Below are 12,894 nucleotides of genomic sequence, written 5' to 3'. Positions count from 1 at the left end.
TTCCCCTTCCCCTTGTTCCTTGCTAAACTGTTTAAAAGTCTTCCAAAAGCTTAGATTCTCTGCAACAACGATAATGGCAATTTCAAAACCATCACTGAATACATGTGCCATCCTCCTTTTATACTGTGCTTTGAAAGTAATAGTTTAAAAAACAGTTTGCTCTTTTAGATTTTTGTTTTGTCTGCATTATGCCACCAATTCACAACATGGTGATTACTAAATAATGTAAGGACTTATCTTCCAGCTCACATGTATTATCTGAGCTTCAAAGGGCTTCACTAAGAAAATGCTACTGTAATGCTGATAATTTTGTAAAACCCATAAAAAGTTTAATAGTTCTTGTGCCTTATTTTCATAAGAAACAACTATTAATAAGTGAAAAAAGCCTTCATTAATAACAACAATAAAAAATACCAAAATAAAGACCATGTAACTGTTATTCTAAGGAAATTTTTCTTTTTGTTCCTATAAGACTGTTTTTATTTTTTTTATCAAGGTTAAGGTTGGTATTTTTATCAATCAAAAAAAAGTCTATTTTGTCTCTTTCATGGCTGTCAACTTCAAAGAAATTCACAATAAATTTACAAATGGGTCTTTAATACCGAGTACTTGAAGAGCCAGAGGAGGAGATAATGCAAATGGGACAGAAGTAGAAAACTAATTTCTGTTAATATTTGGCCCCTCATTTCCTAAGAACACAAATTTGCAGAGCTTCAGTGTGACCTTTCTGTGAAGGGAAATCCATGAGGGTTGTTTTCTTTTTTTTTTCCAGTTACTTCTTAGAATAACATTTTTTTTTTTATTAAGAGATGTAAGTTTAACTGACAAAAGTAGAATCATTTCCTAAGGCTTTATACCTGAAGAAAAATTAGCCCAATTGCTAGTATGTGAAGATATACTGCTATTTTCTAGTAACCACAGTCGTGTTGGGTCAAGGGTTGGATTTGATGATTTTGGAGGTCTTTTCCAACCCAGTTGATTCTATGATTTTATGATTCTAGAACAGGGAATTTTGATTCAACTTCAGTGAGAGCCTGAGCAATAACTAAGACACGTTTGAAAGCTGGATCTTTTGCTCACACTTTTAAAAATAAGAATGTCTAAAGAATCTGGCATATGCTAACAATTATGTTGTTAAAAAGAATGTATTTTTGTATCTGCTGGCTATCACTACAATGACAAATATTTCATAGAAATTATATTACATACCCTCAAAAACATATTTGGATGATGTAAAACATTTTACATCATAAGTTATAAACTGAATTTCACTTAATGATTTATCTGGAAAATTTGAAGTGTGGAGAAAAGCTACATTTTACTAAATCTTATAAACATGAGGTTTTGGTTCTATACTGATTGTAAAGCTCAAATCATGTGACAACTGCAATAATATGTGCTCTTACCTAATCCAGTTTGCTTGACTTTGGGGAAAAATTACTAATATTAAGTCCAGGTGTGCTTACTCCCTTATAAGAAGTCTCCAGGCCATTATTACTGAAGCTCAGAAAACTGTGATTCATCATATGCAAGTATTATTCTACAAAAGTCATGAGGAAAAGTATTGTGGACTTTTTGCATGAACTTGGCCCAAAAGCTGATCTAGGCCTGGATCAGTCCAGAAATTACAAAAATTATTTTTCTGTAACTGAATTCATGATGGCAAGCATTTAGTGTAATTATGTTATCAGTAAGCACTTTCACAGGCTATCCTTTTTTTTACTGCTACAGACCACTGTATAGTCTGGTGTTTTTCAAATCAAATTTTAAAAAAATCAAGTCAGAACAGAAAAAAAGGACAATTATACTGACCTATGCTCATGAACTGTAATTTTTAATGACCTTAAAACCTGAAAATGGTAGAAGGTATAAAATACAACATTAAATATTTCTTTCTTGCTAATTCTCCCTTCATAGTCAAAAATGGAAACTGTTTGGAACGACAAATAAGAAATGTCCATACACAGAACCTGGTGGACATAAAAATGGTTCTCATTTGCATCTACATTTTCCTTTGGTAAGCTTCAGGTTTCATATGCCAAAAAAAAAAAAAAGAACTTCACAATCTTAAATTGTGGCCTAACCTTTACCATGTACATAGATATCTGAAGTCTAGGAGGGACATAATGTCTTATAAAATGATTTTAGAATGCAGCTTTTCTGCTCAGAGCCTAAAGTCTATTTCCTGCTCACCAACCATCTTCCAGAGAAAAATTAAAAATCTTATTACTCTAATCATGTATCAGGTCTGATTCCAGTGATTGCACAGATATGCAAGTACTACAGAACACCAATCTTTAACAACTGTAATAGAAAATAGATGGTTATATTTTGAACACTATGTAAGTACTCAGTATGCAGTCAGAGAGCTTCCTAGCTGTCAGTGACATCTGTCTCACTTGTAACAGCAGTATTCTGCTTGCATGACCAACTGTTCTCTAAAGACTGTTTCTACAGTTGCCTACCAGCCGATAAAGTGTACACTTGTATTATGGAGCCTATCTTTCCTGCACTTGTAATTTTTCACAGATATGGCTGGGTGGGCCTCTGTTTGTCTTCAACTCGTTATTTAAAAATGTGACTACTATCACCTTGATTGTGTGGCAGGCAGACCACTCCAGAAAGGGTAATCATAAATTTGGGGTAAGCAATACAAACCAAAAGTAAGTCACTGTGAATAACCAAAGGCACTAGTATCCTCTGAAAAGTAATTAAGAGGGCATTTTCTTGCTGTTTCTTTTCTACTTCCTAAAAGTTAGTTGTATTTTAGGCAGGAAGTGTTACAATCTTTTGCAGAGTGTGCCAAAGGAAAGGTCCGTGCATTAAATCTTCATGATGGACACTACAATGTCAAATGTAGTAGAAGCATCTTGGATAACCTTATCTTTGAAAAATGAGGAGATACAGGAATCTCTAACAACAGTATGAAGTAATAATCTATGGCATAATCTTGATATATGATATTGCTTTCTTCTTCAGCTTACTCCTGTAACTGATTTACAATCCACTCTGCTAGAGAAGGAAGCAATGTTCACAGAGTTTCCAGTCAGAATTAGAAGTAAGGACAGTCCTGCACAGACTAACATGGCTTTGCACATTATCTGTTTTTCTTTTTATTATTTTTGCGCTTGCGTAAAACATGACAGCTTGCAACCCGAGCCTAGGCCGCAAGAAATATTGCAGCAGTGTTCCTCCTTTCATGTAATTGTCTCTCTTGAGGCTTCTAGACACATTCAAGCTCATATGGCCTACAGCACAGCTTGCTCTCAGGTACCATTCAACAGGCTGTGAGGATGCAGACAGGCTTTGATATAGCTGATCTGAACTGCAATAATTACCAATGCCAGAATGTGAGATGCAAATCAGCTGATACTGGTTTCAATTATACACAGTGACCAGCGAATGTATATTGCATAAATTTGTCGTTTGCTCAAAACATGTAAAACATATTTAGAAGTGTTGCACTGACATAGATTTAATCTAATTTGACTGCTCACTGGAAACACTCTAGCAAAGGCAAATGAACTATCTCTAGGGCTAACAAAAAGATAATCTCAGAGGCATTAAGAAGTCTCCTCTATTAACATTAGAGCTATTTAGAATAGATTGGATCCATCCCTAGCGTGCTTTAATATTCTTGACTTTGTGGTAGATTTAGAAAGTTGTTATTTTTGCAGTTTACATCCCTCCCTTGAAGTGGAGGAGTACCTGTAAAAATGTCCAAAAGGATGAGAGACAGGTTAATAAGAGCCATTTGAGACTTCTAATGGCTATTTAGTCATTCACATGTACTGAGCACTTGTAAACTGACACAGCAGGGATGAAAACATGGTATGAAGTCCTCCTTATATCTTCTGCTCACTCAAATTGCCTTGATTCCAAACAGAGGTGGGAGGGACAGTAAAGCATCCATTTGCAGAGGCATCAGTGGGGATTGACCTTTATAAGTAGCATATGAAGGAGCAGAGCTCCCTGTCTTCTCTCCCTTCTCTACACCTGCTTTAGAGCCAGGTACAATCTATTCCTTTGCTCGATACAAATCCAGAAGACACCAAAACAGTGATGCCGTAACAAGCTAAGACAAAACAGCTTGAAGTAAGCCAGGAAGACAGGAGTAACTTTTTCTGCGAAGGACATTGGGTCCTTCATTTGTCTAAAGGAATCATATTTAAAGCTGGTGAAGTATGAGCTGCATGAGCAGACAATGAGTTGGACTGAAAACTTCACAAAGAGCTGGTGATCATTAGTGATGATCAGTGGCATGAAGGCCATTAAATAGCAGTAAACCTCAGGGGTCAATAGTGGGTCCAATCGTGATTAACATCTTCATTAATGATCTGGATGATGGGGCAGAGTGTACCCTCAAAAAGTTTGCTGATGACACAGAAATGGGAGGAGAGGTTGATGCACCACGGGGTCATGCTGCCATTCAGAGGGACCTCAAAGGGCTAGAGAAATGGACTGATGGAAACTTTGCAAAGTTCAACAAGTGCAAAGCCCTGCACCAGGACCATCCCCATGCACCAATATATGATGGAGGGCACCCAGCTGGAAAGCCACTTTGCAGGAAAGGACCCAGAGGTCCTAGAGGACCATGACAACATTGGTCCTAGGAGACCACAACTTCATCGAAGTTGAGCATGAGCCAGCAATGTGCCATGGTGGCAAAGAAGCCAAATGTTATCCTGGGGTGCAGCAGGCAGAGTACTGACAGCAGGTTCAAGGAGATGATCCCCGCCCTCCGCTCAGTGCTGCTGAGACATGCCTAGGTTCTGTGTCCAAGTCTGGACTCCTTAGCACAAGAGAGACATGGATGTGCTGGACAGAGGCTGGTCAAGGGTGATGAAGGTGATGAAGGGACCACAGCACCTCTCCAGTGGGGAATGGCTGAGAGAGCTGGGACTGTTCAGCCTAGAGAAGGCTCAGCTCAGGGGAGATCTTATCAATGTATACAAATATCTGAGGGGGCAGAGTAAAGAAGACAGGCTCTTCTCAGTGGCTCCCAGTGACAGCACCAGAGGCAATGGGCACAACCTGAGACATGGGAGGTTCCACCTGAAACATTTTTTCCCATGAGGGTGACTGAGCCCTGGAAAAAGCTGTCCATAGAAACTGACTATGGAGTCTGACTCCTCGCAGGTCTTCAAAGCCAATTGGATGTGGTCATAGGCAGCCAGCTCTAAGTGACCCTGCTTGAGCAGAGGGTTGGACAAGAAGATAACCTCCAGAGATCCCTTCCAACCTCAACTATTATATGAATCTGTGCAAGAAATAAGCAGATACTTTGGTCAGTTTATAATCTATCCCTATAAACCAGAAATGGAAAATATGCACTCTGGCAATTGGAAAGAAACACATGCTGAACTCAGCTGAAAAACTGGATAAAATTGAATATAAAAGCTAATGAAAGGTGAAGAAAATTATAGTGATATTCCTGTATACTCCAATATTTCTATAGCCAAATTAAAAGATTCTCAAACAAATGGGACAAATAGTACTGGATTCCCCTAGTGACCTTCTACAATGGAGTGACATGGGAAGAGCAACTGATGTTACCCACCTGAATTTCTGTATGATCCCCCATAACTTTCTTATCTCTAAATTGGAGAGACATGTATTTGATCGATGGAGTCTTAGCAGTAGAAAGAACTTGCTTGACAGCTTCATCTGCAGTGAATGGTTCAATGTCCAAACGAAAACCAGTAATGAGTGGTGTTCCTCAAGGGTAAGTACAGGGAGCAATATTAATTAATATCTTCATTAATGACATAGATACTGGGACTGCACCATCGACTTGCCTGCAGATGTTCTGGTTACAGGGGCCTGGACCAGTTTATCACTATGTGGGTATAACCAAAACTGTGTATTCTACACCCTCTGTGTCATTTCTGATGGACTGTTAATAATGGATCATTTGCAGCAGCTGCCCAGGGCACACCTGACAGCTCAGGCTACAAGTTGGGTGTTAAAGAACTCTGCAAGGAGTGTTTCTTTGTCTTCACACTAATGACTCAACTGTGGTAACTCCCTCTGGAGAGGCGTTAGCACCTTCACACTCAGCCTGAGGGGTCATTCTGCTAATGGGCACTACTGGACTGGCATAATAGGCAGCTGTAACAACCTAGACCATCAGACTCCAAAAATATCCCATGACTCACAGAGTTAAATTACCCATTGTGAAACTCCCCTCTCTGGGGGAGGTACTGGGCATTCCCACCTGAACCTGAGCATATATAATCTTGGGGGTTTGGGACTTCTAGTACCACTCGTCAGATCCAGATGAGGATCAGAACTCCAACAGGACTGTGACTGCCACTCTCAACAAGATTGTGATCATTACTTCAACAGAACTGTGACCATCATCTGGACCAAGAGGTTTCTCTTCCTTTTACTTTACACCCAGGGAGGCCACGTGGTGCTGAGCACAGGGGTTGACAAACACCGTTCTGTTCTTATCCCACAGTGTGGGGTTATACATCTGTCTTTGTGAGTTAATACCAGTTTTATTCTGTATCACTGTATTTTTTGTAATCTTTTTAGTAAATTGTAACTCTGACTTGTAATCTCTCTTGAGTTGTGTTAATTACTCCTGCTGGTTTACTTTTCAACTGGCACATCAAGCTGAGTGCAGCAGCTGATTCACATGATGGAAGAGATACTGCCCAGAGAGAGGGACCCTGACAGACTTGAGAAGCGGGTTCTTGTGAACCTAATGAAGTTCAACAATGCCAAGTGCAAGGCACTGAACAGGTCAGGTCAACCCCCAAGACATGTACAGACAGGCAACGAATAGATTGAGAGCAGTTATCCAGAGAAGAAAGTGAGGGTATTGGTGAATGAAAAGCTGGACGTGACCTGGCCCTGTGCACTCACAGCCTGGAAAGCCAACAGCATCCTGGGTTGCATCAAAAGCAGTATGGGCAGCAGGCGGAGGGAGGGGATTCTGCCCCTCTACTTTGTTCTTGTAAGATCCCACCTGGAGTGCTGCATCCAGCTTTGGGGTCCCCAGAACAGCAAAGGAAATTGACCTGGTAAAGTGAGTCCAGAGGAGAGCTGGAGCACCCCTGTGAAGAGGGGCTGTGAGACCTGGGGTTGTTCAGCCTGGAAAGGTGAAGGCTCTGGGAAGACCCAATAGCAGCCTTCCAGAATCTAAAGGGGACCTACAGGAAATATGGGGAGGGGCTTTTTACTTGGGCCTGTAGTGATAGCACAAGGAGGAAAGGCTTTAAAGTGAAAGTGGGTAGGTTTAGATTAGATTCTAAGAAGAAATGCTTTACTGTGAGGGTGAGTAGGCACTTGAACAAGTGGCCCAGAGAAGTTGTGATGCCCTAGGCTTGTTGGGGCTTTGAACAATCTGATTAATGAAAGATGTCCATTACAATAGCAAAGGGTTTGGAACTACGTGATCATTGAAGGTCCCTTCCAACCCAAGCCTTTTTAGGGTTCTGAGATGTAAACCTGATCTCTATATCCCATGCACATGAACTTCATGTAATTCTCCAAAGGATTTAAAAAAATAATCTCATTTATTTTTGTGGAAGGCTAAGAAAAAGGCCCATTTATTATAAACTATTACTAACAGATTGCTATACCTAACATATGAAATATGTACGTCTTACTTTTTTCTCTTTAATCTGTTACATTTAATATTTGTACCAAATACAAACCCACTACTATTCCACACATGTATGTGTGTGTACTAGATTTTTATACTTACTACATAAATTTATTACACGTACAAAAGACTGAGGTTCTCTCTGCAGCTTATTTAATATATGTAAAGTTTGAAAAGAAAAAATAATTAACAGAAATAGCTTGGTGTATACAATGGAGTCTGGACAATGCTTATAAATAATTCACATTTTATTATATCCATATAACCAGGGTTTTACTGAAATTCAAGCAAAATATGCTGGCCTTAGCCCTGTAAGGGGGTTGCACTGAACAGAAATCTGCTATCAGAGTACATAGGAAATGGCCTGTTCTGACACCAAGACAATTCTTGCACTGTACTTAACTCCTTTGCAACAGCCTTTATCATTTAGGGTAATTTCTTGTGAATCTTCAGACCTGAAACTTCGTATAATATAATATTTAAGCTCACCTTTTCATTTCAGGTAGAAATAATTTAAATGTATGTTCATCATTAATAGAAATAAGGATTCATGGCACAATTTGAGAATTTGGTATGAGTTTGACTTTCAATGTAAGCTTTTTAAAATTTGAAATCTTTAGCTAAATGTTTTCTTTAATATTGGTAGTGTGGGATCATTGTTCTTTTTAATATAAATCTATGCATATAAACTCATCCTTAAGTACATGTCTTAAAACTAGAACAGGAAAAGAAAATTTTGCTTGGCAACTGGACAGTTTCAGGAACACGGAAATGAAATTATAGAAGTAAATGTTGAAAATTTGTTTCACAACACTTGTGAAATGCAGGCAATGGCTGTCCATAGAGACAGTCGAGGAGTATGTCTGTTGGGAGGGTTTTTAACTGCAGAAGTCACATGTTTGGAAGTTAAATATGTTAGGGAGCTGTACTGCTGTTCTTGATAATTTTCTGTTTTGGAATTTGCATGTTGAAATGTTTTGAATGTACAGCATTGGTGACCAGTGCCCAGGTAGGTGCCTAAAGCACAATTTTCTTCACTTGAAGTCAAACCAAATAAGTACTACTGCAAAATCTATGTAAAAAGCAACATAGTAAATTACACTAGCTAAAGTGTAATAATAAAAATAATAATAAATATAAAATCTCTTCCGTGAATATTGTGTTTATCCCACCACATAGCTGAGGCAAACTGATTAAAACTCATCTTTTCTGGTCTCTCAAACTGCTCAGCTGGTACATGTTGGAGCCCACACTTCTAGCAATGGCGGTTTGTTTTTTTTCTCAGCAGTTTATAAAATTATTTTTCAACTTTCCTGATTGCTGGGTACAAATACTGTGATTGGAAAGTAGATACATTTACATTACACAATGCAGATACCTAATTACTATCTCGGATTCAACTCAGCAAGGAAGATCTGTTTTTTCACGCCCCATGCTGACTTCCAGCTGCCTAACTTGAGGGACACTAAAGGTTTGTTCCGTCACTTCTACATATGAGATGAACATCATTATTCATAAAAGCTATGCTATTAAAACAGAAGGAACTACTCACATACGTGCATTAAAAACATACGTGCAAGTCTTTGCAGGATTAAAAAAGGCAGGAAGCAACAGGTTGGGGCAACAGACATCAGATGGGTGGAAGGAAGAATAAAGTGATAGGAAGACATGTTTACGTGGGCAGGCTGCATACACAAGTTTGAAGGCATTTGAAGGCCTGTTTTTAAAGTTTGACCTAGCTTTAGACAAACGTCTTGCTTGTCATGCAACAGCTGTTCTTGAAGCATCTGCAATGCTGGTGCTCATGATCGATAACACACACTAAATTTAAAGTATGATGAGACCATTAACACATTATGGATTACATCATTGCTAATTTTTTACAGAACAGTGTATAGTGCATAGTTCATAGGTTGGTCAGATATGTATCGCGGCTCACCAAGATACAGGGTACAACTTATGTAACTAGCAGGCTAATGATGTACTGAGGAACCAGAACAGAGCCTAAAATTCTGTTGTTCCTCATAAAAACAGTATATAGCTTAGTTAAGTCACTGGCAAGAGAAAAGGTGAGGAAAAAACCAGGAGAGTTTGCATGCGAATCTGTAAGGAATGCAGAGTAATTATACGGGCAATATACTAACTCCTGTAAATGATGCCTTGCCAGTAACATTCAATTTTCACTTAGAGTTGCATTTTGAAGAAGTAGATTCAGGAACTCTGAAGAGAAAGGAACAAAATTTTACAGCTGTAAAATAGCCTTTTGTGTATAGGAAGAAAGCTAACACATTGACCTATTATTCCCCTGATTCTGAAGATTACTTAAAAAAAAATCTAAACCACCACATTAAAAATGCGTCTTGCAAAGATCTATCACTCTACGGAACAAACTGCACTAGAGTCACGTAAAAATGTCCTGCTCCTTTTGAAGAAAGGGAAACATGTTCTGCTAGCAAATATATTTACCTTCTACTATACTGTGTCAAAGAGAATATTCATACTTGCAAAATAAACAGGCATATGGTTAAATCGGAATAATATTCAGAACACACTGATAATATATTTCAATATTTAACTTGCCATGAAAAATACTGAATATTTCACTATCAACTCAAAAGAAAAAGAAATTTAAAAAATTATAACAGTAGTTTAATTTCACAACAGTTCTTACTACCAAAACTTTTGTGAGCCTTTGTGAAACGAAGCTGGATTAATTGTTATGATTCCACTACTTTGTAAGGCTTTGTGACCCTCACCACAGCTCAGGAAAGCTGCCAGAAAGCTGACCCTAAAAATAGGAAGAAAGAAAATAACTCAAACCCTTTAAATATCAGCTAGTTATGCTTTTTGTTCAAGCAAGTCTCCAAATGATCAGGAATTGTGGCGGGATACTGTAGTGAACGGTTCATCTGACAGCTCCCAAATATGAGGTCTCACTCTTGTGAATATTCCACCATAAATTTAAAAATAACTCCCAAAGGATACAGAAAGGTACACTGATGCATATTCTGCCATGGGAAAGGCACATCACAGAGGAGCTAATTTTATCCTCTCTGACTGCAAACCTCATGTCTTCCAACAAATTGCTGAGGAGGTGGAGTTTCTCTGCATACTTTTTTCTCTGGCACAGTTCACAAATCTTCAGTTTATATTACCATTATGCTATTTGTTCTTTTATGTGTCAGCAAACTCAGATACCTGGTACTTACATCAACACCCTGGAAACACAGTTTTTGTCTCAAGATAACAAGACTCTTGAAAAGGAGGTCTGTTTTTTCCTTTAACCTATCAAAATAATGGTCTTGATTTCATAGTGCCACCACAGAGCACAGACCAACTGAGAGTCAACACTTCCCTGGGAAAAGACACCAAAGTCTATGAGACAGCAAGTTTAGTTTCAAGAGTATGGTGTTCCAACAGCTGAGCTCTAATTTATTTGATTTAGGGAGGGAAGGGAGGAGGTAGATATATTTTCAGTCATCGGGGAATTTTTTTCTTTTCACAGATGAAAGGATGAAAAGAAAAAAAGAAAAAAAAGAAAAAAAAAAAAAGAAAAAAAAAAGAAAAAGAAACAACCCGGGGATGTATGTCATTGCAGTATTGATGCCCTATGTAAAGTCCTCATTTTCTCAGGAGTGCTAATTTAGAGACCACATCATTTTGCCACTTCTTGCGGAGGGGGAACACCAACGCCCCACCTCATAGCCAGCGAGCAGCCCCTCCAGGGACTTGCTCAGACAGAACAGATGGGGAACAAACTCCTGGGTGAGACTGCAAGTCATGTCCCTGTCGGAGGACACGGACCCTCAACCGGCTTCGTCAGAGCAAACCTTGGTGCAGAAGCGCACCCCGAGGGTGCAACTCCCCGCAGGAGCAGCCCAGCAGCGGAGCGATGCCGCCCGAGGGCTGGCCAGCCCAGCTGTCTGGAGCTGGCAGGTGTCTTCCCGCCCCGGAGGTCTCCAGGGAAGGAGCCGTTCCGCCCCTACTCCCGCCACCTGATCACCTGCCTTGGTGGGGCTAAGAGTGGCGAGGAATCGTGAAAGCCCCTTACCTGTTGATTTTCAGGGCGAACGCCCTCCTGTCCGCGGCGGGTAACGTCGCCATACGGGCGAGTAGCCGCGCGTGTCGCCTGCCGACGAGGACCGAGACCAGCTGTACGCACGAAGGACGGCTTTATTTCATTTATTTATTTTTCTTAACTGCATGCTCCGGGCTAAAAACCGGACGATCTGCTGACAGTTATGGGTGTCAACTTCCGCATTTCACCTTCCTCACCGAAATCGGCTGGAGTGGGAGGGCTCTGCCCCGGCGCGTCTGCCCCGCCGCCGGCAGCGCCCACCCGGCATCCCGCGCACCCTGTGCCCCGGGGGCTCCTGCCGGCTGCCCACGGGCACTGGGAGGGAGCAGGAACGTCCCCTCCCTCTTTAACACAGGCGAACTTCGAACCGCCCGTGGGCATTTTGGAGGGAAGCAGCGAGGAAGGCAAGTGCTTAGGCACGGTCAGGAAGGGAAGGCGCCGTGTACTTCTGGACGCGCACAGCTGCGGGAATCCCTACGCATCCCACCAGCCCTTTTCCTTTTGGAAAACGCAGTGCGGGTGTCAGACACCTCGGCCTCCACCCCACCACACCCCACACACATACACACACACACCCTTCCGGAGGTCGAGCGCTGCTCTGCTGCGGCAGGTGGGGAAGCAGCGGACACCGCCGGGCTCCAGACCGGCCCCGCGCCGCCCCCGGGCGCCGCCGATCCAGCCCGTCCTGCCAGGCGGAGCAGGCGTGGCCGCCGGGCAGGGCCAAGCAGGATCAGGCAGGGTAGGCCTGAGTAGGGCTGCTCGGAGCAGGGCAGAACCGCGTCTACCGCCCTTCAGGCAGGAGAGATAGTTACGGTCCTTCCTTCGGCCGCGCTGGCCCAGGGATGGAGTTGTTCGAGCAGGTAGGGACAGCAAGGTGTAAGAAGTAAATATATGTCAGCTCTTTACCTGGGACGATATTTTGCCAATACACGGGTGCACCCAGACTGTATGTTTCTCTTACACATCAAATGAGTGTGTAAGAAGAACTCACAGTACTAACATCAGATACCAAGCTGGCCTCACTGCTGCTCCCTTCACTAGCACTTTCTGCTCAGATTTTTAAAAAGGCCATTTTTATTGAGTATCTTGAGGTTGGGTTACCAAGTGACATTTCCTAACTGGTATTTTTCTTTCTGCCACGGTGCAGATTTAACTGCTGCCGCAGATAAGCAGAACTCAGACTTAATTTGAAAGGGGAAAC

At 41.2% G+C, this 12,894-nt stretch overlaps 1 protein-coding gene across 1 annotated transcript in view; it reads right to left on the bottom strand.

Annotated features, from left to right (window-relative positions):
* DOCK8 (dedicator of cytokinesis 8) overlaps window positions 1–12,001 on the bottom strand; it is an 88,358-nt gene extending 76,357 nt beyond the window's left edge. The window contains exon 1 of the mRNA XM_064641078.1: window positions 11,667–12,001. Within this exon, the coding sequence (XP_064497148.1) occupies window positions 11,667–11,719 (53 nt within the window). The 5' untranslated portion in view covers window positions 11,720–12,001. The remainder of the gene's footprint in view (window positions 1–11,666) is intronic.
* Between the last annotated feature and the right edge of the window lie 893 nt (window positions 12,002–12,894).

This window comes from Pseudopipra pipra, chromosome Z (genome assembly GCF_036250125.1).
Source record: "Pseudopipra pipra isolate bDixPip1 chromosome Z, bDixPip1.hap1, whole genome shotgun sequence".
NCBI classification, from domain to species: Eukaryota; Metazoa; Chordata; class Aves; order Passeriformes; family Pipridae; genus Pseudopipra; species Pseudopipra pipra.
Note: the sequence above shows the minus strand (reverse complement) of the source record. Positions and strands in the feature narration are given on the sequence as shown.